Source organism: Lagenorhynchus albirostris, chromosome 10 (assembly GCF_949774975.1).
Source record: "Lagenorhynchus albirostris chromosome 10, mLagAlb1.1, whole genome shotgun sequence".
NCBI classification, from domain to species: Eukaryota; Metazoa; Chordata; class Mammalia; order Artiodactyla; family Delphinidae; genus Lagenorhynchus; species Lagenorhynchus albirostris.
Window position 1 is genome coordinate 4,599,497 of NC_083104.1, and position 27,743 is coordinate 4,627,239.

General features: G+C 39.8%; 1 protein-coding gene across 6 annotated transcripts in view; it reads left to right on the plus strand.

Moving 5' to 3' along the window:
* The window catches only part of TMCC1 (transmembrane and coiled-coil domain family 1), a 219,614-nt gene that overhangs the window by 182,768 nt on the left and 9,103 nt on the right, over positions 1-27,743 (plus strand). For 5 of the 6 annotated variants that reach the window (XR_009542688.1, XM_060161081.1, XM_060161085.1 and 2 more), the window contains exons 4-5: positions 14,146-15,080; positions 22,667-22,684. Coding sequence is in view for 5 of the 6 variants with exons in the window: in XM_060161081.1 (XP_060017064.1) it covers positions 14,146-15,080; positions 22,667-22,684 (953 nt within the window). In the remaining variant the exon portion in view is untranslated. The remainder of the gene's footprint in view (positions 1-14,145; positions 15,081-22,666; positions 22,685-27,743) is intronic. The other variant, XM_060161084.1, reaches the window with a different exon arrangement.

The window sequence follows — 27,743 nt, forward strand, 5'->3', positions numbered from 1 at the left end:
CACTTCATGCTCCATATATATAATATATATATTTAATAGACTTTAGGAAGGGGGTTGTAATCCTAAATATGGGATTCCCATCTGGAGTCTGACTTTGTAGAAATCATCAATGCCTCCTTTTTATGTTGATCCAACTGGTGGTAATCGTGGCTGTTACAAAAAGCATTATAGGGAAATAGTTAAGGACAAGGGCTCTGAAGCCAAAACCTATGGGATTTAAGTCCTGGCCCTGCTGCTTACCGTTGTGTGACCTTGTTACTTTACTTCTCCTAGTTCAGTTTCCTCAGCTGTAAAATTAGGGATTATAATAGCATATATTTCCTAAGGTTGTTTTGAGGGTTAACTAGGTAAATATAAGCAAAGCACTTACAGCAACACCAGGTACATAGTAAACATTCAGTTACTAGTACATTTAAGACTATCACCATCATCATCAGATTTACGTATAAGGCGGATTGAACCTTGAGCTTTCATAGCCTCAGAAGATACCTATCTGAGGAATAAACCTAGTGAGATAATCCTAGAAATGTTCAAATAGTTCACATAGGAAAGTAATAATGTTGGGCATTTAATTCATAAGCCTTTCGAATTGAAAAATGTCTGATGTCTGAGCCAAATATTTAAAAAAATTTTTTTATTAAAGTATAATTGACTCACAGTGTTGTGTTAATGTCTGCTGTACAGCAAAGTGATTTAGTTATACATATATATACATTTTTTTATTATTCTTTTCCATTACGGTTTATCATAGGATGTTGAATATAGTTCCGTGTGCTACACAGTAGGACCTTGTTGTTTATCCATTCTATATATAATAACTTACATCTGCTAATCCCAACCTCCCACTCCATCGCTCCCCCAACTCCCTGCCCCTTGGCAACCACAAGTCTATTCTCTATATTCGTGAGTCTGTTTCTGTTTCGTAGCTGGGTTCAATTCTGTCATATTTTAGATTCCACATATAAGTGATATCATACACTATTTATCTTTCTCTTTCTGACTTAATTCACTTAGTATGATAATCTCTAGGTCCATCCATGTTGCTGCAAATGGCATTATTTCATTCTTTTTGTGGCTGAGTAGTATTCCATTATATATATGTACCACATCTTCCTATCCATTCATCTGTTGATGGATGTCTAGGTTGTTTCCATGTCTTGCCTATTGTAAATAGTGCTGCAATGAATGTTGGGGTGCATGTGTCTTTTTGAATTATAGTTTTGTCTGGATATATGCCCAGGAGTGAGATTGCTGGATCATATGGCAACTCTATTTTTAGTTTTTTGAGGAACCTCCACATGATTTTCCATAGTGAGCCAAATATTCTTAATGTATGACGGTAAGATATTTCAAGGAGCATTAGAAGTCAGTCTTTGATTTAATAGGATCCTATTATAATGCAGATAAAGTTATAAATAACCTTGTTAAGACCTCTTGGTATTACAATAAACAAAAACACTTTAGGTTGTAATGAAAGAGAATTGTAAACAGCCAGTACCCAAAATAGTTTCTGAATAGATAAGTGAATAGGAAATAATTTCATTCATTCGGGAAACATTTAAGCAGCTATTAAGTGCTATATGCACAGTTTTAGGTGTTAGAGAAACAGAAGTGGACAACACACAAAAATCACTACCTTCGTGGACTTTACATTCTAGTTTTTGTTGATATATATCAAAATATATGTCATGAGGTAAAAAGTTCTATGGAGAGAAAAGAAGTCTAGAAGCTAGAATAGGGAGTTCATAATGGAAGCAGAGGCTGTAATTTTAAATACAGTGTCAGGGAAGACCTCACTACTAAGGTGACATTGGAGCAGAGACTTAAAAGAGGTAGATAGAGTAAGCCATGCAGGTGTCTGGGGAGGGGCGTTCCAGACAGAAGGAACATGAAGTGAAAAAGCACTGAAATGGTGCATGCCTGGCACATTCTAGGAGTAGCAAGGAAGCCTTTGTAGCTGGTGGCAGTGGAGTGAAGGGATGAGTAAGTAGTAGGAGGTGGAGTCAGAGAGATTATGGATGTGGGGCAGGTGCCAGATCATAGTCATTTAGGCCATTGTAAGGACTTTGGCTTTTACTCTGACTGAGTTATGGAGCCACTGGAAAGTTTTAGATGTAAAAGACTGTTGTGATTTGACTTACATTTTTAAAGGGCCACTCTGGCTGCTCTTCATATAATTGATTATTAAAATATCATTGCAATAATAGTGTAGGAAACCATTGCAGTAGTCCAGGCAAGAGCTGATAGTGTTTTACACCAGGGTGGCAGCAGTTGAGATATAGTGAGAAGTAGTCAGATTCTGCATCTCTTTAGCAAGTAGAGCCCAAAACATTTTGCTGGGGCAGTGTAGTGTGCATAGGGGGTAACAACGCAGACTCTGTAGCCAGACTATCTGGGTACGAACATTGGCTTTGCCACTTCTTTACTTTGTGATCTCGGACAACTTAAATTCTCTATGCTTTGGTTTTCTTAGCTATAAAATAGAGATAATAATAATAGTCATCTTGCAGTGTCATTGTGAGAACTGAACAATTTACTAAACTGAAAAAGAACTTAGAACAGTGCCTGGCACACAGTAAGTACTATACTATATGTATTAGCATCTGTCTTTATTAATGTTAACTGGGTAAGGTATGAGAAAGAAAGAGGAGTCGAAGATGACACTAAGGCTTTGGATCTGATCCCGTGGATCAGTGAAGTAGCCATTATCTGAGATGGGAAAGACTGCAGGGGAAGCAGGTTTGTGGGATGTCAGGAACTCAGTTTTGTTTTGTTTTGTTTTGTTTTGTTTTTTGCAGTACGCGGGCCTCTCACTGTTGTGGCCTCTCCCTTTGCGGAGCACAGGCTCCGGACGCACAGGCTTAGAAGCCATGGCCCACGGGCCCAGCCGCTCCGCGGCACGTGGGATCCTCCCGGACCGGGGCACGAACCCGCGTCCCCTGTATGAGCAGGCGGACTCTCAACCACTGCGCCACCAGGGAAGCCCCACAGTTTTGTACATAGTAAATTTGAAATGATTGTTAGACATCCAAGTAGAGATATTGAGTAGGTAGTTGGATATATGAGTCTAGAGTTAAGGGAAGTATGGGCTGCGGTATGCATTTGGAAGCCGTTAGCAAATAAATGATATTTAAGACCATTTTAAGAGAAAGAAGAGTAATTAAGCCATAAAATGGAATTGGGGGTATACAGTTTGGACAGCCCCTGCTTAGAGCCTTTACTCTTCACAAGCTAACAAGCCTAACAGTAGCCAGTTCAGAGACAGCCAGATTATCACAAACCCATGGAGCTTTCCAAATTCTTTCATTGCTTTTTAGAATTTGTTTTATCAGAATTGCTTGAAATAAATAGGATTAAGCTGAGGCTTAGAAATCTTTTGTCTTAATTAGACTGTGTCATAAAAGTATTTGCAGGGAATTAACCTGTAAAGGGGAACTCATTGGTGGCAGTTTTACAAATTGGCTTATCCACACATGGGTTTTATATGAGTTTTTTTGTTTTGTTTTGTTTTGTTTTGTTTTGCGGTACGCGGGCCTCTCACTGTTGTGGCCTCTCCCATTGCGGAGCACAGGCTCCGGATGCGCAGGCTCAGCGGCCATGGCTCACTGGATGACCTGTTTGGTTCCTTTCTAGCTCAAAGAATCTGTGCTTATAAAAAAAACTCCTAACCATAACAAAGCAGAATATAATTTTATACTTACACCATCGATACTGTGATTTGGTAGGCTCCTTATGGACTAACTTTCTTTCATTCTTTCTTTCTTTCTTTCTCTCTTTCTTTCTTTCTCTTCCCTCCCTCCCTCCCTCCCTTCCTTCCTTTCTTCCTTCCTTTTCCTCCCTTTTCCTCCCTCCCTCCCAGTCTCACATGAACCTATTAAATCCAAACATCGGGCCTGAAGTACATCTGGCAGTGCAAATCCTCAATGATGTATTTCACGTAAGCCAGGAAATCAGTCCTCCTGTGACAAAGCAATTCAGAGCAACAGCCCTAGATTCCATAATGGATATTTTGCAGTGGGGTTGGAACAGGTTGGCCATTTAGGATGTTAATAATCTAAACTCATATTCAACTCAGTCAGCAGTTTTTCCTCAGCAGCCTTGGAGGGATGAATATCATCTGTTGGAAGCTATTTTTCTTACAAAAATTCTGACCTTTTTTCCATTCAGAGTAACATAGGCTCAGTCACTGCATGGCATATGAGATCTAAAAGAATCATTTTAAGGAGATGCTGATGAGCATTTATATTGAACATTTACTTGATATCTTCTTTGTCCAAGGCATTGTGGTACCTTCTTGGGGCACAAAGATGAATGTGATGTGACCCCCGCCCTCAGGAACTGTCAGTGGAGGCAACACACTCAAGCAGTCATTTCAGCATAATGTGATAGGGACAAGTGATACAGAAACATAGGTAAAAGAATATAAAGGAGGAGCCATTAATCCAGCTGGGAGAGGGAGGTTGTCAGGAAAGATTTCCTGAAGGAGGTTATGCCTGAACTGGGTTTCCTTCAGCCAGAAAAGGAAAGGAGAATATGCCCTGGACTGGCCGAGGGAGCCTTGTGGGCAGAAGCCTGGAAGTGTGAAACAGTGTGCCATGTCAGAAGAACCAAATTATAGTTTTGACCCTTAGCATATATAGATTTAAAGTTTCCATTATTTCCAAGTGATCCATGATATAGTTTTTTTGTCAAAATTTTGCACATGGTAGGATCTTCAGCTACAAAGCTAGAGAGTAAACCCCACCAGAATTCACATTTCAGTGCACGTCACCCATGAAGTGATTTTAAAACTTTGTTTTTGATGAAGATGGACCTGAAAAGTGCTGGTGGTAGAAAAGAGAGTGGGGCCTTAAGTGGTTCTCAATTGAAAAGGGAAGTTTGAGACAAACTAGACTGTAGTGCCAAATTCACAAGTGACCAGGATTCTTGTCATGAGTATTACTTGTGTATCAATGATTTTTCAAACTTTTTTTGAGTGTGATTTTGTGTGTGTGTATTTTTAATTGCTGTAACATTGGTCTGTAACTTGACATAAGTTTCATGTGTACAACATTGTATTTCAACTTCTGTATACACTACTTCATGTGCACCACCAAAGGTTTAGTTTCCATCTGGCACCATACAGTTGACCCCCTTTACCCATTTTGCCCTCCCCCAACCCTCCTTCCTCTCTGGTAACCGCCAATCTAATCTCTATATCTACGTGTTTTGTTTTTGTTCTGTTTGTTCATTTATTTGTTTTATTTTGTTTTTTATTCCACATATGAGTGAAATTTTCTCCATCTGACTTACTTAGCATAATACCCTCAAGGTCCATCCATGTTGTCACAGATGTTAAGATTTCATCTTTTTATATGGCTGAGTGGTATTCCATTGTGTATATGTGTATGTATATGTATGTGTTCCATTGTGTGTATGTATATGTATGTGTATACACACACCACACATACACACACACACACACCCCACATCTTCTTTATCCATTCGTCAGTTAATGGACACTTAAGTTGTTTCCGTATCTTGGCTTATAAATAATGCTGTGATGATTATAGGGGTGCTCTTTCCAAATTAGTGTTTCCTATTATTCTGGTAAATACCCAGAAGTAGAATAGTTGGATCATATGGTAGTTCTGTTCTTGATGTTTTGAGGAATCTCCACTGTTTTCCATAGTGGCTGCACCAATTTACATTCCCATCAACAGTGTACAAGGATTTCCTATTCTCTGTTCACCAACACTTGTTATTTCTCTTCTTTTTTTTTTTTTTGTGGTACGTGGGCCTCTCACTGCTGTGGCCTCTCCTGTTGCGGAGCACAGGCTCCGGACGCGCAGGCTCAGCGGCCATGGCTCACGGGCCTAGCCGCTCCACGGCATGTGGGATCTTCCCGGACTGGGGCACGAACCCGTATCCCCTACATTGGCAGGCGGACTCTCAACCACTGCGCCACCAGGGAAGCCCTGGCTTCTTTTTGATAATAGCCATTCTAATGGGTGTGAAGTAACTTTTTTTTTTAATTTTTATTTATTTTTGGTTGCGTTGGGTCTTCGCTGCTGCGTGCGGCCTTTCTCTAGTTGCATCAAGCGGGGGCTACTCTTTGTTGCGGTGCGCAGGCTTCTCATTGCGGTGGCTTCTTTTGTTGTGGAGCATGGGCTCTAGGCACGTGGGCTTCAGTAGTTGCAGCATGCAGCTCAGTAGTTGTGGCTCGCAGGCTCTAGAGTGCAGGCTCAGTAATTGTGGCACACGGGCTTAGATGCTGCGTAGCATGTGGGCTCTTACTGAACCAGGCAGGGATGGAACCCGTGTCCCTTGCATTGGCAGGTGGATTCTTAACCACTGCGCCACCTGGGAAGTCCCACTCTGCCCATTTTTTAATCAGATTGTTTGTATTTTGTTGTTGTTATTGTAGAGTTGTATGAGTTCTTTATATATTTTAGATATTAACCCCTTATCGGTCATATCATTTACAAACGTTTTCTCCCATTCAGTAGGTTGTCTTTTGTTTTGTTGATGATTTCCTTTGGTGTGCAGAAGCTTTTTAGTTTGATGCAGTGCTATTTGTTTATGTTTGCTTTTGTTTCCCTTCCCTGAGGAGACATACTGAGAAAGATATTGCAAGACCCATGTTAGACTATAAGGCCTATGTTTTCTTCTAGGATTTTTATGGTTTCAGGTCTTACTTTCAAATCTTTAAACCATTTTGAGTTAATTTTTTGTGTATGGTGTAAGATAGTGGTCTAGTTTCATTCTTTTGCATGTGGCTGTCCAGTTTTTCCAATACCATTTATTGAACAGACTGTCCTTTCTCCAGTGTATGTTGTTTGCTCCTTTGTCATAAATTAATTGTGGGTTAATTTCTGGGCTCTCAATTCTGTCCTGTTGATCTGTATGTTTGTTTTTCTACCAGTACCATGTTGTTTTTATTGTTAAAGCTTTGTAGTATAATTTGCAGTCAGGGAGTGTGATATGTCCAGCTTTGTTCTTTTTTCTCAGGATTGCTTTGGCTGTTCAGGGTGTTTTGTGGTTCTGTACAAATTTTAGGATTTTTTGTTCTATTTCTATGAAAAATGTCATTGAGATTTTGGTAGGGATTGCACTGAATCTGTAGATTGCTTTACGTGGTATGGACATTTTAACAATGTTAATTCTTTCAGTTCATGAGTGGAATATCTTTCCATTTCTTTGTGTTTTCTTCAATTTCTTTAAACAACGTCTTATAGTTTTCAGTGTACAGGTCTTTAACCTCCTTGGTTAAATTTATTCCTAGGTATTTTATTCTTTTTGTTGTGATTGAAAATAGGATTGTTTTCTTATTTTCTCTTTCTGCTAGTTCATTATTAGTGCATAGAAATGCAGCAGATCTTTCAATACTGATTTTGTACCCTGCAAATTTACTGTATTCGTTTATTATTTCTAGTACTTTTTTGGAATCTTTAGGATTTTCTGTGTTTAAAATCATATCATGTGCAAGTAGTGATGGTTTTACTTTTTCCTTTCCAATTTGGATACCTTCTATTTCTTTTTCTTATCTAATTGTCTGGCTAGGATTTCCAATGTCATGTTGAATAAGAATAGTGAGAGTAGGCATCTTTGTGTTGTTCCTGATCTTAGAGAGATAGCTTTCTATTTTTCATCATCGAGTATGATGTTAGCTGTGGGTTTGTCATATATGATCTTTATTACATTGACATATCCTCCTTTTATACCCATTTTATTGAGAATTTTTTATCAAAAATGAGTGTTGGATCTTGTCAAATGCTTTTTCTGCATCTATTGAGATTATCACATGATTTTTATCCTTCATTTTGTTAGAGTGGTCTATCACATTGATTAATTTGCAGATGTTGAACCATGCTTGCATCCCTGTCAAACTTTTTAAAAATAAACAATAAAACATTGTTTCCTTTTCTTTTTCTAAGCAAAAATTTCCCAGGATACCCATATAAAATAAATGAAAGAAGAGGTAATCAGGGTTCCAGGAGTCCTGCTCACTTGGCTTCACTATTCCCCTTTGTGGTGATCCAGACACATCTCCACGGAACCTAGGGTTGTTTCATGTACTAAAGTTCTGTGTAAAAAAGTGCAAAGGTGATTCCTAGAACTTATAGGAAACTCTTCGGTCTGTATAAGAATTATTTATCAAATTAAGAAAAAATTTTATGACAACTGAAAAGGCCTGTTTTTTAGACTATGACATGAATCTTGGTTTTAGGTCCAAAGCAGAATATGGAATGCTTAGAGAAAAGGCTTGCTTGCTGTGGGATAGTGGAATTTAGTCTATTTTTATTTTCTTTTACACCCACTTGAGATCTACTCTCCATTTCACAGCATGGCAAATTCAACTTCGGTCAGAATCGCACAGGAGAAATTTGCTCAACAGAGTTGTGCTGACTGTGAGGAGGGAAGGGCATTTGTTTCTACAGTGAGACTGTGAAGATAGGTGAAAAAACATTGTCATGATTAAGATATACTTCCTTCACAAAGTGCTGATAGACTGTGGGGTTTCTTTTATTTTTGTTAGGGATGAGACATGGGGGAGGTGGAAAGGCAAGCCTGAAGGAGATGATGCAAAATTCAGATCCAGAGCTGTGTAACACCTAAGGCAGGACTCTTTCTTGTGTTTTATGTTCTCAACACAATCCGCCTGGCAGAAGAAGAAAAGCTTATAAGACCAACCAGAGCCTGTTCATGTTTATTATCGATTAGAAGGTAGATTCCTTGTGGTTCTTAGGGCCAAGATTAAGAATCTCTAGGGATTACCATTTGTATTGGATTTGGGGAGTGGCCTCCCCCAAATCAAATATTCTATCTTATTGCCCCCACTAAGTGTACTTGAATTGAACCATACACTCCAATTTTGATTCGAAACATGGCTACTGTATCTCTGAGAAAATATTTGGCAGAACAGTGGTCTGCAGGTGCCCCAGCGTCAACTTGCACAGGCGACGGCACAACCCATTCTGTGAAATTGGCTTTGGAAAAGATACCCTTTCAAAAAAACCAAGATAGTCAAGCTTGTATTTGTTTTCAGATTAACTACAAAGACTTCCTCACTCTCTACCCCCTTCTTCTTTTATCGTAAAATTCCTTCTTCATTTTCTCAGAAAAGATACGGATTATTTAATGTGCAGAGTATGAGGTTGCCTGAGAGAGACAATACTCTATAAAGCATAGATAAGATGACTTCATCATACTAAGTAAGCAGAATGGGACTGTGGCTTTTATTGAAGATAGCAATGTCAAGTCAGGGATTTCTGAATCTTTTTTAGCTACAAATATACATATCTTGGATTTTGAGTAATGAACCAGGTAAGGAATAGAAAAAGGTAACTTCTTGAATGCTTACCTCGCTTGGCAGGCATAACACACATTTAACATCTTTTCAAATAATCTCATGAGAAAATGATAGCCCCATTGTATGGAAGAGAAAATTTAGGTTCAAAGAGAACTAGTAGATGGCCCAGAGACACACAGCTGTGAGGTGACAGAGTCAGGTTTGAACCCAGGTCCTTTTACTCTTGAAATTGCCCTTTCCACCGTGTTGCCTTTATATATGACTGTTCTCAGAGCTGGGTCCTGCCGTGTTCTAACACTTTAATCCACTTAGAGAAAGTCGACAGATCTTTAATATATTTGCAAATGAAAATTGAAAGCCATTATAAAGCTTTATCAAAACTCTGCCATAGATGGCTCCAGTTCTGTCCTTGATTAATCAGTGTTTTGAGGTATAGCTGTTGAAAATTTTCTCTTGGGCTGTTTTCTGGTCAGTTAATTCAGATCAGTGAATAGATAATTTCAACAATGAATTCTCAATAGTAAGAGACAAAGTACAAACAAAGCAGTATAGTCTGCTTGTTATAGCAACAGTTAGATATTAATTGTGGCTTCTGACCATATCTCTAGCCTTGTAGCATATTGCCTAACTTACAATAAGTAGTCAAAATATGTTTAACTGACTGACTTTTGGTCCTAGCTTTTTCTATACAAATTAATTCTAACCTCAGCAATAAGTGGGCTGCTGCTTGCTATTTAGTGGGTATGATTAGATTTGAAAGCCCTTCAGGGGGTATGGTCATAGGAAACCCTGTTGTGAAGGTGATATTGCTGCTGCTGTTGTCAAATTGCCAAGTGATAAGGTAGTAGGAGGCACCTCACAGTCAGTTCACTTGTAAATTAGTGATAACAGTGTCTACTTTGTAGGGTTATTGTGAGAACTGGAAGATTAGGCAACCAGCTGCTTAGCCACAAGACCAACTGTCAAGAAAGATGACTATTGTTACTTTATGTAATGTTGAATTACATTATTCCTTTGGTTCAGGCTCTTCGTATCCCCTAGTTTATGCCTGAAATGTGAAAGATCTTGGAAGGAAGTATATTCTGGAATCTTTTAATATTTGAATTTTTCAAAAAGAACCGCTTACATGGTACAAAAATAATAGCCAGTACTAACAGCTTACACTGTGCCTGGTACTGTTTTGAGAGTTTTTATGTTCATTGATTCACTTCCTCCTCACAACAGTCTTCTGAAAATGGGCATTAGTATTATCCATATTTTACAGTTGATGAAATGGATATAGACAGAGGTTAAATAACTTGCCCAATGTCACATGGCTAGTAAGTAGCAAAGCCAGTTTCCAACCCAAGCAGTTTATGCCAGAATCCATGCTTCACTGCTACACTAAATGTAGCCAGACTTAATAGTCTTGTTTTTCTGATCTATGCCTTTTCCTGTATAAGAAAACCCTTTCCTATTTTCCAGTACTGCCTTCTAAAAGGTTTTAAATTTGCTTTTCACATTTGCAATTATACATTTCAAATTTGCAATAGTTGTTTGTCTGGAGTGAAGTAGGAATCTAATTTTATGTTGTTTTATGTGGATAGCCTAGTATGCTAGCAAAGACTATTGGAAAAGAGAACTTTTCACTTGGTACGTTCACAACTCAAAGCTAAGTCAGGCCCTTCCAGTGCTAAGTATTCAGGCCACCAAGGACTTGGTTCATAATTCAAAAGATACCGAGAGAGTATGCACAACCCCTGTCCTATAATTCTGTAGTTCAATATATCTTTCTCTTTCCTCCTCTTTCTCTCCCCTCCCTTCCCCTCCTCTCCTCTCCTCTCCTGATTTCCTGCTCTCTCTCGCCTTCCTTTTTAAGAACAGTGCCTGCCAGGATTGGGAGGAGTTACTGAGTAATCCAGTGATTCATGGTTTCAAGTGTAAACTACCCTCCTGCTGAAGCTGTGGGTTAGCTTTCTTTCTCAAGGCCGAGGACAGTGGATTCTGTCAGCTGTGCTCTTGCAGCCATATTGATGATTCTAAGTGGGAGTCACACACTGGAAGGACATAGTGGGGCTCCGAACAGCCAGGTAGGACAGAGTTGGAATAAAGACAGTCTGGTTTATTTCTGTAGTTACTGTGCAGGGAAATAAAGACACATCTAAACTGATGATTTGTATATAATTATATTGAAACTTTATTCAGGTTTTTTCAATTTTAGAGATGTAATCAAACCTTGATTCTAACAACAAGGTCCTACTGTATGACACAGGGAACTATATTCAGTATTCTGTGATAGACCATAATGGAAAAAAATATAATAAAAAAAAGAATGTATTATATATGTGTAACTGAATCATTTTGCTGTACAGCAGAAATTAACACAACATTGTAAATCAACTATTTTTTGATAAATAAATAAATAATAATTTAGAAAACAACAACAAACCTTGATTCTAGTCCCAAAGCCATCTTTTGAACAGTATGATCAATTTCTGTCCTTCCAGAGTAACAGTTAAACTTGATTTCCATGTCTACACTTCTTTAGACAACAAGAATGCATATCAGTTGATATTCAAGTAATAAGAAAGAACCTAAGAAAACTAGACCATGCATAAGCTTGTAGTCTTAGATCTAGAGACGTTTCATATATTTTTTTTTTTTTTTTTTTTGCGGTATGCGGGCCTCTCACTGCTGTGGCCTCTCCCATTGCGGAGCACAGGCTCCGGACGCGCAGGCTTAGCGGCCATGGCTCATGGGCCCAGCCGCTCCGCGTCATGTGGGATCTTCCCGGACCGGGGCACGAACCCGTGTCCCCTGCATCGGCAGGCGGACTCTCAACCACTGTGCCACCAGGGAAGCCCAGAGACGTTTCATATTGCTTTCCTTTTATACCGTGGTAGATTTTGAGCTATTAAACATAAGTACACAATCAGGGTCATATTACATACAATAGTTATGGGATCTGAAATTCCATTCAGAAGGAAAATCACACAATGGGAACTCTGTACAGCTTAAGAGAGTGAACCGAAGGAACTGAAGAGAGTGGGTTTCCAGGAGCTTCTCTTGCAAGTCTTGGCGACTTGGTTTATCTGGAACTCTGGCTCATCCTCTCTTCTGCTGCCTTCCCTCTGGCCCTTTCACTGCTTATTAGCACGCACCTAAAGATGAACAGGACAGATGGAGAAGTGACACAAAACAGTTACTGTGCTAGTCCCTAACTATTCTGCATATTCTTTTTATTAGTGGAGCCTAATGTCATTTTTGTTATTCATTTCAGTTTTAAATTATTCTTTTGCTTTTATTTAAATGTACAGTATTTTACGTTTGTTCATCTAGAAGGAAAATAATATTGTTTCTGTTCACATTAGTAGTAATATATTGAATCCAGTAACGAACTAAATGTGTTTTAGAGATCAGCATAGTCCGTGCTCAGACAGTAAAACTGAGGAGATACAGCCAAGATGAAAAAAGGAGAATGCATCTCTAGACTGACAAGTTAATTATCAGCATTTCATGAATATTTCAGATTTGTTTTATTACTGTCATTATAGAATTAATTCAACTTTTTAAAATATGAGAGTAACCTACATATAGTTCTTCCTGGCAGATTGTTTACTGGTGACAGATTAGGGATGGGAACCAAGGAAAAGAGTGTGCCCTTAGTCTCCGGGATGGTAAACTTGTACACTGTCACTCCTACTGGGAATTTTTGTTTCCCTGCAATTGTTATTTTATTATTTATTTCGGTTACTACTCAATAGAGAGTAAGTTTCTAAAGCCTTTTTCCATGGGCCCTTCCCTAATTCACTACCACAAGCCACACCCAGGGGCGCCTTCTTGAAGGACTTCTTTCTCCTGAGTTAGAGAAACATGACCTCCCCTTAGCTTTGGCTAATGGCTTTGAAGCATTATAGTGTAAGTTTTCAAATCTGAACGATTTGTCTTTTTCTTCAACTTCCTTGAATGATCACTCATGCATACCAGAGGATAGTCATTGTATGTGTTTTAGAGTCCCTTGCCTAATAAAAATCTTTTGCTAGATAGAACTCACAAAATTTGAGCTTCAAAAGGTCTGAACTTCGTCATTGACTTGTTAATTACTAACCTCTTACTGTCTGTGTCCCTGACTGTCTATGTTATCTTGCCTAAGTTTATCACATTTACTTGTGATTTGGGATTTGAACTCTCAAGAACATACCACGTTCATCCTTGCCCTTTCAGCAGTACCCTCCCATTCCCTCCTTCACCTGTCTGCAGCTACCCATTAAGTGCCCCTAATAGAACAGAGAGAATGATTGCATCAACCTTGACATGATTTGATAAAAAGACACTGTGATAACAATTGGATTTTTATATCTAGCCACTTAAATTACCTTTTCTCGCCAACATTTTCAGATGACCGTAATCTGAAAGCATGAATTGGAATACAGTGATGTCTGAATACTAAGGTGATATTCATATAATTAAATTGAAATACAGATGTACCTTGTTGTACATAGATATGCTTCTAAACAAAAATATGTGTGTTGAATGTTTGTGAATTAATTCATGCTTTAAACCCACTAGGAGAGGTTTATTATTTAAAGAAATACTGTAATAAATCCTCTAGCAAAGTAAGAATACCCCCAGTTTACGTCTTGTGTAAGTCTTTTTGTTTAAAGCAAAAGACTTAAATAGAACTCATGCTTAAAGCAAAGGGTACTTGTATGAGGACAGTATCCAAGAGGGAGATGGGGCTTGTACAGGGCAGGAGGAATTAGGTCAGCTATCTGTGCTGAGTAAGTAAATTTTCAATACATTTGGGCCCATTGATTCTGGAGAGCTACTCCTTTTGGGCTCCTTCTAACATCCGCCTCTTGCTTTTATGCTAGATCGAGCGGTTGGAAGTAAGCAGCCTCCCCCAGACTTCCAGTGCGGTGGCCTCCAGCACTGATGGCAGCCTCCACACAGACGCTGTGGATGGAACACCAGACCCTCAGCGCACAAAGGCTGCTATTGCTCACTTGCAGCAGAAGATCCTGAAGCTCACAGAACAAATCAAAATTGCACAAACAGCCCGGGACGACAACGTTGCCGAGTATCTGAAGCTTGCCAACAGTGCGGACAAGCAGCAGGCCGCCCGTATCAAGCAGGTTTTTGAGAAGAAGAACCAGAAATCTGCCCAGACCATCCTCCAACTACAAAAGAAGCTTGAGCACTACCATAGGAAGCTCCGAGAGGTGGAGCAGAATGGGATCCCCCGGCAGCCAAAGGACGTCTTCAGGGACATGCACCAGGGTCTGAAGGATGTGGGAGCAAAGGTGACCGGCTTCAGTGAAGGTGTAGTGGACAGTGTTAAAGGTGGACTCTCCAGCTTCTCCCAGGCAACCCATTCAGCAGCAGGGGCCGTGGTCTCTAAGCCCAGAGAGATCGCTTCACTAATTCGGAATAAGTTTGGCAGTGCAGACAATATCCCTAACCTGAAGGACTCTTTAGAGGAAGGGCAAGTGGATGATGCGGGAAAGGCTTTGGGAGTAATTTCAAACTTTCAGTCCAGCCCCAAATATGGTAGTGAGGAAGATTGTTCTAGTGCCACGTCAGGCTCAGTGGGAGCCAACAGCACCACTGGAGGCATTGCTGTAGGAGCATCCAGCTCCAAAACAAACACCCTGGACATGCAGAGCTCAGGATTTGATGCACTACTACATGAGATCCAGGAGATCCGGGAGACCCAGGCCAGACTAGAGGAATCCTTTGAGACCCTCAAGGAACATTATCAGAGGGACTACTCCTTAATAATGCAGGCCTTACAGGAGGAGCGATATAGGTAAGTTACGTGGAATTAAAATCCTCAATTATTTATGTTTAGGTTCCCCTCCCTTTGGATACTGGGGAGTAGCTTTAAAAGGTCTTGGTACAGTGTCTTTCTCTGGAGTATTCACAGCACTTTAGATACGTTACGTGATGTTTGCATGAGTTCTTATCATAGAGAGCAAAAGAGAGGCAAGCACAGTTAAATGACTCCCAAGATCACACACGAGTGGAGTGTTTCAGTCAGGGGTTAATGATTACTGTAGCCCTCTAGTCTTCAAATTTCAAATGAAACCCAAGCTTTCTAAGGCATTCCACCTACTTATTTATAATCACAGAACCACAAACAATTGCAGCCTATAGTTATAATACATTGAATTTAAAAGATCTATAGCCCTCTGAACTCTGTAGAAATCAGAGATATAGCCCAGCCAAAATGTAATGAACCTTGTAGATATTTGACTTTAAACACACTTATCTGGGCAATTGGTATAGAAAGATTAGACTGGAAATAAATCCAGATAAGCCTGTCTGTTACTTTTATGAATTGGCAAATGTTTGAACGAGAGTGGACTTAAACATGAAATCGTTCTACAGTAGTTAGAGAATTCGCAAAGGACTAAGTGCTTTGAGTCATAATCTGCTAAAGGTAGAAGCTGGTCTCTTTTTTGTGTTTCACATTACAAACTGTATTCACATTAGACCACTCTAAGCTTTTCTCCAAATGTGTGTCCCTTCCCCTTGCTTCCATCACGTGCAGATAGAAATAATATCCACGTGGAGTACTCATTCAGATCCAAACTTTGTCAGCCAGAGCCAGGCCACCTCACTGATACAGATTAAGGGCCAATATTACAGGAGCCACACAGCCTGTTAACAGCCACAGGTTAGGCCCTGAAATGCCTGGATTGTGGTTTTGTCCCAGTTACGATCTACAGGGAATCCTCAGTACTTTTACTATAATGTCAAGGATTGAACAGACAGTCTCTTAAGGTCCTTTTACCTCCTGTAAAAAAATATATAATAAAAGTGATTTTTTTTTAAGTTTACTTTTATGAGATAATTTCAGGGCCTGAAATAAATTGTTCGTGTGTATCAATTAGCTCTGAAAGGAGCTACCTCAGCAAGCTGTTTTCAGATGGAGAAAATGCTAATCAATCACTCAGTCCTACCACTTATCTTCACTTCCGTCCTTCGGTTCTGACTTAAGACTTAAGGGAGAAGAACAGAGAAGTGTGGGAGAGAGAAATGAAGTTCTAAAAGCAAGTATATGACTATTCTTATTTCATTGTGTTGTATATTCTTTAATATACTCAGAAGACAATTTCTAAAGCAGCGAGCAATAATACTCAGATGGACTTTAAAATAAAACACCTGGTCCTTTGTACTACATTAAACCTAACTCCCGGGTTCAAATTCTAGTTCTGTCACTTACTAATCTTGAAAACTGGGCAAGATTCTTAACTTCTCTAAGTCTTGATTTTCTCATCTCTAACATAGAAATAATAATAGTCCTTCATAAGATTATTGTGCCATTTCAATGAAATAATTTATGTAAAGCACATAGCTCAGTGCCTGGCCCAGTAAGTGCTTGATTGATGTTAGGTAGCAGCTGCTACTGCTGCTATTAAAATACACCCCTCTGAACATGGAGACCTGGGCGTTCCACGGTCAGTTGTTTTGACCCCTTTATTTTGAAAAGATAGCAAAACATTCCAGTTTTTAAATTCTTCCAGAGCTTAAAACTCATATAGCGTTTGTTACGTCTTCAAGTCAGGTGTAGGCCAGCGTGAGAAAATCAGGGAGGAAAAACGAGTCTCCCAAGGCCTCCTTTGTATCCATTTAAAATAATTCACAGACAGGACAGAAGTTTAGGTCCTCATTATTACCTCATTAAAAGAATCATGTCCAAGCCACGTATGACGTTAAGGAGAAGTGCATTTCTTTCATCGCATTTTGGGTTCTTGGTAGTAAGTGAATGACTTGTTTTATGGAATGAAGAGAGAATAAAGGAAACTTGTGAATTTTCAAAAACAGAGGGGGCGAGAGGGATACATAATGTGATGTGTAATCTGACTGTCAAATCACTGCAGCTTGAAAATGGTCTTTCCTTAAAACAGAATCTTGAATCTTTTTTTTCCCCAAGAAAAGCAGTGGAAAACTCACAACTGTTTTACTCAACTATTTCGTCGCACCAGTATTTCCATGTATAGATTTCCATGTATTTCCAGTAAGGGATTTCTCCTCCGTTCCATATGTCTTTACACGGTAAATATATTTATCTAATTTTGTTGGTCTTTGAACTGTTCTACATAAGTGAGATTTTCCCCACAGATTGTAGTTTATTCTTTTAAGCACCAAAACTTTTAACATTTTAAGTGTTTTTGCAGAATTTCTCTACCTTCTTTTAACAGAGTAGTTACATTGAGCCTAACATGATTGGAAATAGCTTAAAACAGTAGTGTTAAAAAAAACAAACAAACAGTAGTGTTCTTAGAGCTATACTCTCAGCTCAGTGAGGGTGTCAGCTTACATGCCTCTGCAATAAATGGTCCTAGGCAGCTTGCTTTTTAAACTTCTGTCGTCTGCCTTTTTAGTTTGTTCTTTCTCCTTTCCACATCTTCTCCGCACTCTTAGTGAGCTGCCTGCAGCAGCCTCTCTTTGCTAATTTCTATTTCTACTCTGTTACAGGCTTGGCTTTTTGTCTAGGAAGGAAGTAGGGAGGGATGGACTTAAGGGACTCTTCTGTGACCAAGAAACCAGTTAACGCGTACATGGCTGCTCTAGATGCATTTCTGCTTATTTTCTCTGCTGTAGTTTATTTTACTAATATCTGAGTTGACAGGAGGGAGGCCATGCACAGTATTAAATGAGGAGGAGGAGGACTCTACCTCTGGCAGCTTCTCTCACTAAACTTCTATGATGTGCATAGTGCTGGATGCTTCATGTATATTTGCTAATCCTCACATTGTCCCTGCAGGTGCATTGTATTACCCCATTTTACAGATGAGGAAATTGAGGCCCAGTGAGGTTTTTAAGTTTTGCCAAAGATTACTCTCTAAGTGGTAAAGCCAGGAATCAAACCCAGTTTTATCTGACTCCAAAGCCTGTGTTCTTTTCATACCAGAACAAGTTTTTTTCCCAAACTCAAACCTGACATCTGTATGATTGAAAAACTAACCTATAGTCTAGCTCTAAGAAGCATTGACTTTATTAGCAAGAGGTATTAGGCCTTTTCCAGGTCACAGTGTATATTTTCCTAAAAGTTGTCCCTGTTTTAACATATTCTGTAAAATTCTGTGAATGCACAAGTTCTAGAAAGTTTTCTCAAGCTAGTATCTACACTAGTTTTCTCAGGTGTAGGTAAGTAATAGGGGACCCCCTATTTAAGTAAACCTCCACCCCCGTCTTGATTTCCCCCTTTTCAGAGGCCCTTCTCAACACTGTCACTCACTTAATGTGCTTCCCATTGGTCTCTACCCCAGTGAGTAGCACCAGGGTAAAGAGTTTTGCCCAAGACCATCTACTTTGGAATAATCAGAAGCATTCAGAAACCTCTCAGCATCCACGTGATTGCGCCATGACGGAAGAGTGTTTCTTCAGCACCCACATGCACTTAGCCCAGGAAGTCATTGTAGCTGAGCTCGGATCTGAACTCCACCTCAACCTTGGGACAGTAACTAGGTACTTAGTCTTTGAGCTTTGTATTGGACTCTTAGATATAAGTGGGATCATGAATTTGGGAAGGTAGGAGACAAGAATTAGACATTTTTTTTTTAGTGATGGGATCTGTGCTGACTTCAGATTCTCCTTATCCAGCTAATCTCTTCATCCCATTAGAGCATTATTACAGATTTGTTAGTGGCAACAGGGTTCACTTTAGTACTTCAGAGATAGAAGGGGCCCTTAGATATCTAGTTTAATCTCATTCTACAGATGAGTACACTGAGCCCCAGAGAGAGAAAATGACTTTTGCCAGGTCACACAGTAAAATGGTTTAACATATATTTAACTTGCTGCTAAAAGCTGGAGGATTAGTCTGTTCCCAAAGTGGGTATCCTGTATTGAGCTACAGTAGGAAAAAGTTCAGCTGTGGCAAAATGCATTGAAAATAAGAGAGAACTAGGAAAACGATTCATCAACAGTTTTACAGGTTCCTTTTGTAGTTTTCCCCTTAGGGAATCTGGCCCGGAATTTTACTCAGCTACTGCCTGTATAGAGAGCAGTGTCATGCTAGGCAGGCTGAAAACACTCCTGGTGTTGATGAACAGTAATGCCATTTGAAAGCTTCTATTTTAAGGGGATTAGTGTTCTTTGGAAATCGGCTTCTGAGACTGTTTGTATTAAGCCCAGGGATATTTTAAATTGCACTGAGTCATAAGAGCAAAAATACAGAAGGAGGCAGTCACCATGAGCAGTCATCACATGCAGTAGAACAGTCAGTAACTAGGCTCACCCAGTTAGGCACAGGCCATTGGAGTTCTAACTAAAGAAATTGTTGTTTAAGTATGAACTTTTACTATCACTGGGCATAAGACACAGACATGGTCAGATATAGCTATGTTAGCCCCGTATTCCGTGTGTTAGACCTGTTTGTCAACTGTAAGTTGATCTGAGACTCTCCAGAGGATATGTAGACTAAGTTTGGCCATACGTTTGAAATGGAAACTGAAAATATTGGATCAAATTAGTTCTTCATTTATAAGAGGAAAAAAAGCCCAGTTGAGAGGTGCTCATAATAGATGCTTCATAAGAAGGGTAAGACCTTCCATCAAAGAGATCTTTCATACAGATAGGCTCTTCCCAGTTTAGCCACTGAAGAGGTAATGGAGGGAGAATGGGAGGGAGGAAGGAGGAACAGGGGAAGAGAAGGAGAGCAAATAAATTAATTACTTCATTAATTAATTAAGGTTGGACAAGCCTGAATTTTCCTGCCGGTTCTGATACTAATTAGCAGTGTGACCTTATGTAACTCACCCGAGTCTCAGTTTCCGCTGTAAAAACAGGGTAATGGTATCTATTGTACAGGGTTGTTGAGATTATTAAATGAGATAATGTTTGTGGAAGCACCTGATATGGTCTGAGAAGTGGCAGGATAGTAGAAAGCTGTCATTACCAAGTCTGCAAATTGCCCAGAAAGCCCCTATAGCCTTTATTTATTCCCTATATGCTTTAGGCATCTGCTGCTTTTTGACTTTAAGATAATGCCCTGCCTCTCTTGAAAGTTTGGGGGACTGATTGTTAATTGGGGACTGATTCTGTGCTTTTTCCTTTTCAACTGAAGGCTAGCTAGTTCAGTGTTTACTAGACTCTTTTTGGGCTTCAACACAAATATGGTAACAAAAGGTAAGGAGGGAAAATTCACTTGCTTTCCCCAGTTCAGCCAGGAGTGTATTCAAGCTCCCATTTCATGTCATAATCTCCTGCCCCAGCTATGTCTGTCCATTCTGGTCAAACACTGGCAGAAACTACCTCAGGTCTCCGGTATGCACTTGGGAAATAATAATACAGTAGACTGCTTTCATAGTTGCCTATTGGTGTCAGTCAGCCCTGGGACCTAATTCTTCCTGTTTCTCTCAATACCTGTTGTACAGGATTCTTCAGCCATCCTGTCCTAGGTGACCTATTGCCCAACTAGGGAAGCACCACTGGCTCTCAGAGGTGGCTGCAGACTTTTGAGCCACACCCAAACAGAGGTGCATTAAGTGAAGCATTCCCAACCTGTGCACTCACCAAAATTTCTCATTTGTCAGGAATTTGACCCAAAAGAGCCCTGGCTTATCTTTGATCTAGGAAGATGACTACTGTGTTGACTGATCCAGTGGATGAAATTGGATCAATTTCTAAGACCATTTGGAATTTTCACTTTCCAAGACCCATATTCACTTATGAATTGTAAACCTACAACAAAATCTGGATGTGTTTTAATACTTTGTAGATAGAGCAGGTCTTGCTTCTGGGGGAAGAATTTCACCTGCCCAAATATAATATAACCTCCTTTTTTAAAAAAGATCTCACAGTGTTCAAGCTTTCTGTTTACTAATAGTTAAGCTCAAATCATATTTAGCTGTCTATGTTCCCTTTGAGTTGTAATGATTGAGGAAGGACCTTTAAGTAAAAAGTCTCAAAATGAGAATATTAATCTCATGCTACTTTTTGTTCCAGATGGAATGACATGGAAAGCATGTGCCAGTCAAAATCATATACTAGTAGGATCAAGAACACCCCCCCTTCATGTCCAGAGAGTTTTAATTAGTGTCTTATGAAGGGGTTAAAATCCCTTACAGGGAGTTCTTGATTTTAAAAAATCACATATGAAAGGCTGTTACACAATTTACTTTCCCTTTTTTCCCTTTGCTGGTTTGGTGTTAATATTTAATGAGAGAATGGAGGTGTCCTTTCTATGAATTCCCTAGGTATCTGGCTTCTCCATTTTAGAATTTAGACAGGAAGTAAACACTAGAAAGTAAAGTGAGCAAAGGAGTTTAGAATATTAAAAACGGGAGGAGTAGGAAGTTGGTGGGAAGTATTTTCTTCCTTTTGTTATTCAGATTTTGCGTTTGACTAATGGGGGGGATGTTAAAAGACAACAATAAAACAAATCTAAAAAACAGGTAGCGTTGGGCTTCCCTGGTGGCGCAGTGGTTGAGAGTCTACCTGCCGATGCAGGGGACACAGGTTCGTGCCCCGGTCTGGGACGGTCCCACGTGCCGCGGAGCGGCTGGGCCCATGAGCCATGGCCGCTGAGCCTGCGCGTCCGGAGCCTGTGCTGCGCAACGGGAGAGGCCACAACAGAGAGAGGCCCGTGTACCGCAAAAAACAGGTAGCGTGAACCAAGCAGTTCAGACCCTCCCTGCACCTCACTAACAGGGGAAGGTTGCAGCGTTTTTCTCAGTCTCCCATTTCTTAATTATAATTTGAAGTACGTCCCAGAGAGGAAGGAGGTGAGGATTAATGGAGAAATGTCATCATGAATTTGAGTTCCTCCGAGGCAGACACCGGGTAGCTGTCGTTGTTATTGTTATTTTTGGTGCTGATGTTTTGATGCTTACAGTGATTAAGTAGGTTAGATTGAACCCCAAATTCATCCACCACACACACTCCTCCACCCCAAATAACACCACATCATTTTCACTGGGCTCTTTGTGTTAACCTGTTTGCAGACCGTAATTTCACACGTGGATTACATAAGCCACTCAGGCTGATAACACTGAAAAAATGTTTGATTGGAAATTGCTAAGCATGGTCAGGTTTGTGCTTTCAGTTTGCAGGTCGTGAGGTTGTGAAAAGAGCTGAGGAACAAACTTCCGTGACCCAGGTGAAAAAATTAGGGAAAGTTTTAATAATGACAAGCCAGTACAGTTTTTTCAGGGTACTGAGGCAACCCAGAAGACTGCATTGCAGGACACCAGGGGCATCTTGCCAACCTCTTTGTTCATCATGTTTTGCAAAAGCCTCAAATTTTATGGCTTTCTCAGTCTCCTCCCTGATGTTTCCTGCAGATTGGAGGTGCTTACTATGGTAACGCAAACACAACTGTTTGTGTGAGTGTCATAGGGTTACAGCTACACAATAACAGCTTCAACTTTTCTGTTCTTTCAGAAAGCCATCATTCTCCAGGTAATTCTTATGACTTGAAGAGGGAAGTAAATGCTGGTAGTCATTAGTGGATGAATTAATGGGGCTGTTTCATCTGGACCCTTTGTGGGTTTTGCTTCACCCCTGAGTTCTGCAGCTTTGTGTCACCTCAGCAAGTCTCCTAACTTGTTTGTGTTTCATCTGTGGGAAAATGGAGCTCATTTTACTTACCGAAATGCTACTTTGCTATTTAACTACTTGCTAATAAAGTGCTATCTTTGGGAGCGATAATTACCCCATTGGAGTTTTTCCCATTTAGGAAGACTCAGCTTGAGGAGATCTTGCTGTTAATTCCCACGTAACTGTGAGTAAATTGTTCAACTTCTGAAAGACTTCATTTTCTACAAGGGTATGGTAATCCATGGTAAGGATTAGCACTTTCTACTCAACTCTTTCTGAAGATTTGCAAAGATCAGCTAAAATTTATTTAAGAGACTTTCCTTCACACACATACAAAACACATGCCATGAAAGGAAGGTAGATAGGAGGTTTTTATCAATTTAAAGGACAGCTTGGAACAGGCCAGTGAATGGAACTAGTTGAATTATCTGGCAGACTTGAGCCAGATAATGGCAGGAGCCATTTGTATGCTTGTGCTGGCCCTGCTGGTGAGGAAGTAAGAAGAGGCTTGTGCCCAGAGTTGAGAAGGACAGAATATGTGCCCATTTGTGTGATGTCATAGAAAAAACAACATGAATATACTGGAAACAATGAAAATTCCAGAATATATGAAATTGAGAATGTGGAGATAGATGAAGAAATGAAGGATTAGAGGAAAAACTCAGAAGCAGGAAGCCGTGAACAGTGGAGCCATATAGTAGTACTTGGGATCACATGGCAGTCGACAAGCGGTGCCTTTGAACCACCTCACCTAGGGGTTGTAGCCTTTTTTGCCAGGCATCTACCTCCAATGTAATCCACACAGTTGCCCTTTGGAGTAGATAGATTTCTTCTTAACAGATGAACAGGGTCACTCACACCAGTGTGTCGCAGAGCCAGGATTTGAGTCCAAAACCTGGATGAGCTGATACATCTGCTTGTACAAACTGCATAACACAGCATAAAAACATCCCTAAGTCAAAAGAAGGTGCAAAGCAGAAGCAGTGAAGGTGGAGAGCCTTTAGTTATAATGTGGAGTGAACAAAATTCGGTCCTAAAATGGCTTCCAGAATCTGTGACATGTTAATGACCATTATATGACAAACATTGGTTTATAAGCTTCAAGAGTTAGAAACAAGTGCTGAGGACTTTTGCAAGTACTCCATTATTTATATATAGTATTACATACTCATGCATAGCGTTAAATAATTATAGAATTTCTCCTTTCACAAATGGGTTAAAAAATCTGAGGAGCAGCCTCAGGTGTTATTTAATAAATCATCTTAGCTGTTCATAGGTGTAAGTATCCAAAACATGTTTTGTCACAACCCAAAGCCATGAAACAGCCCAAAAAGGAACCTGAAAGAGATACATGCAGGAGGGAACTCCATAAAATACTCTCAAACAAAAGCTGCAAATGTCACAAGGAAATCTAGTTGATGAAAGAAACCCACTGTGAAACAGATGAAATAAATGAGACATTATACTGCCAGAGAACAACAGAATGATACCTTCCAAGTGCTAGGGAAGAATAACTACATGTAGGCTGCTCTGTCCACCTGATTCATTATTCAAGGAAGAGGATAAAATCAAGACACTTTCAGACTCATGTAGATAAAAATTACCTCTTATAAAACCTTGCTGAAAGAAATACTACAGGATATATTTCAAGAAGAAAAAACATGAACTCACACCATTGGTGAAAGAAATCAATAAAGCGTGTTGGTAAATCTAATTAAGGTGGGGACTTAAAATTATATATATTGAAAATTCTTAATGTCTACATCAATTTGGATCTAAAATTCTGGAAGAGAATATAGGATTCAAGGGTTGCATTTCAAAGGAATGTTAAAGTGTTAAAAGTTTGGGAGAAAAAACATTTCTTATACCCTAATCTGCCTGTCACTTGCCACCTGGCAAGTTTCTGTTCACTTTATTCCTGTCCCCTTAAATTGATGGGTGCTCACAAGAGCATGAGGATAAATAAAACACAAATGCAAATGCGATTTTGCTTTTCAATTAGAGGTTTATGTATGAAATTCCTGAGCCCTAGGCAAAAATTACAAAATAGGCTGACTTATTCTTTCTTCTTCTCACCTGACCTTTTATGATATACAACAAAATGTATATCACCCTAGCAAGGACAGTTACCAGGCTTAGGGGCTGAGATACTCTCTAGCAGCAAACTCTAAGCTCTGAGTGGCCTTGCCCTTACCTCCTGCCTTTTGTGTCTTCACCCAGGATGAAGACAAGTGGAATAGAAGACAGGCTTATCTTTACAAATAACATAAGGCAAGAGAGATGAGTTGAAAGAATCCAGTCAGCAGCCTGAGTTCAAAAATGATACTGACAGGGCTTCCCTGGTGGCGCAGTGGTTGAGAGTCCGCCTGCCGATGCAGGGGACGTGGGTTCGTGCCCTGGTCTGGGAGGATCCCACGTGCCGTGGAGCGGCTGGGCCCGTGAGCCATGGCCGCTGAGCCTGCGCGACCGGAGCCTGTGCTCCGCAACGGCAGAGGCCACAACAGTGAGAGGCCCGCGTACCGCAAAAAAAAAAAAAAAAAATGATACTGACAGATGCGTGTGCGGTCAGGACTTTAGGGATTAGTTGTGTGGAAATCCATAGGGAACTATCTCCTATTGCTGAATGCAGGTATCACAGGTAATGTAGATGAGAGAGGGGGCTTGAGGTGAGAGTTATGAGTCGCTAGGTTTTAGTTCAGTTTTAGATGGATATCTGTATCTATCTAGCAGTGAAAACAACTGCCTTAGGAAAAACCATACCCTGCCACTAGAGGTGTTCACAGAGAGATTGCTTGTCAGGGATGTTGTAGAAATAGTTCCTTGATGGAAAGAGATTTAAGTAGGCTTTTTCTCATCCCTAGAATTTAAGATTCTTTATAGTCAGGGAACTTATTTTTATCTTTCAAACAATACTTTAACTGTTTGTGGTGTATTTCTCTTTGTAACCTACTGATTTTAACAACTCTAAAGGGGAAGGGGGAGGTATGTGAAATAGTGATCATCTTAGAGACATGTAAAACAGGGTGTGAGATATTGGATTTATTTTGTAGTTAGCACAGTGATGTGGACTGCCGATGAGCCTAAGATGAGACTAAGGCCATGAGTCAGTCACCACAGGAAATATTTGGTTAGTTAAAAAGGTTTTCAAATTGCCCATGAATTCCTTTCTGGGAGCACGTACTCACGCGATGCCTTCTTCATAATGCAGTAGAAACATTTTCGAAAGGGCCAGTGTGTTCTTAGTAGACTGTGAAGATGGAAAGGAGAGAGACATTTTTTAACACCTCCTGTGTACTCAAATGCATATACAAGGTAGAGATTATTACCCTCAGTTTATAGATGAAGGAACTTGCTATGCAACTTTGAGAGGTAGAACCAGAAATCAAACCCAAGTGCTCCTGGCTATAACACCTATAATCATTTTTTCCCAATGTTTATTATAAAATTTTCAAACACACTGCAGACTTGAAAAAAATTGTACAGTGAACATCCGTACACCCACCTCTTAGATTCTACATTTTACAATATTGTCTTATTGTATATCTTTCCATCTGTCCATCCTTTATCTGTTGTATTTTTTTGATGCATTTCAAAGTAAACTACAGGCATCCATAATTTTTCTTAACAGCTTTATTGAGATACACAAGTCAATTGTTTTAGTATATTCATAGATATATGCAACCATCACCATAATCTATTTAGGACATTTTCATCAGTCTCCAATCTTCTCAGTCCTGCCCCAGCCCCTGGCAACCATTAATCTTTCTGTCTCTATAGATTTGCCTATTTTGAATATTTCATATACATGGAATCATACATTTTTCAGGTCTTTCTTACTGGCATGCTTCCCTTAACATAGTATTTTCAAGGCTCATCCATATTGTAGCATGTGTCATTACTTCGTTTCTTTTTCTTTCCAAGTGATACTGCATTGTATGAATAGACCACACTTTATATATCCACTCGCCAGTTGATAGTTGTTTCCACTTCGGGGCCATTATAAATAATGCTCCTATGAACATTTGTGTACAAATTTTGAGTGGAAATAAGTCTTCATTTCTCTTTGGTGTATACCTGGAGTGGGATTTCTGAAGCATATGGTAACTCTATGTTTAGCTCTTTGAGGAGCTGCCAAATTTGTTTTCCAGAACAGTTGCACCAGCAGTATACCAGGGTTCGAAATCTCCACGTCCTCACCGACACTTGTTATTATCTTCTTTCTTATTCTAGGTCCATAATCTTTTTTTTACACTCCTCCTCCCATTGACTCCACCTTGACATAAAGCTTCAAACCATCACATCAGTGTAGTACTGTCCAGGCCCCTCTGTGGCTATGTGATTTGGATCAGCTTTAGACCTGACTCACATTTCTTACTTATGAAGGGAATTAGTTTATCTGGGCTTCTTGAATTGTTTCAAAGTGGCATCATAGCACAGAGGTTAAGAACTTTGGCTTTAAAGTCAAACCAACCTGGATTCAAATCTTTGCTCCCCTGCTTAATTTCTGTGTGCCCTTGGGCAAGTCTCTTTACCTCTCTGAGCTACAGCTTCCTCATCTGTAAAGTGAAGATAATACCTACTCCCTTCTTGGGGTTGTGGAAGTTAATTTACATAGTAGACACTGAATAAATGGTAGCTGCTGCTATTACTTTTTAATTTATTCTAATGGTATTTGTGAGCCATGTTTAATATCAAATAAGATTCTCCAACATTCCTGAAAGGCCTGAAAGACTATACAATTTGTGGGCTAAGGGGTTGAGGTGGTAGCCTATGGAACACATGCCAAAGATGTCATCTGGGTCTGCTTTCATCAGCATGCAGGCTGGTTGCCACTACCACCAGGCTCCCCTCCCTGCCACCCCACATTAATCCTTAGCTTAGGACAGTTCTTTGCTGCCAGGCCCAGCCCTTCCCTTAAATC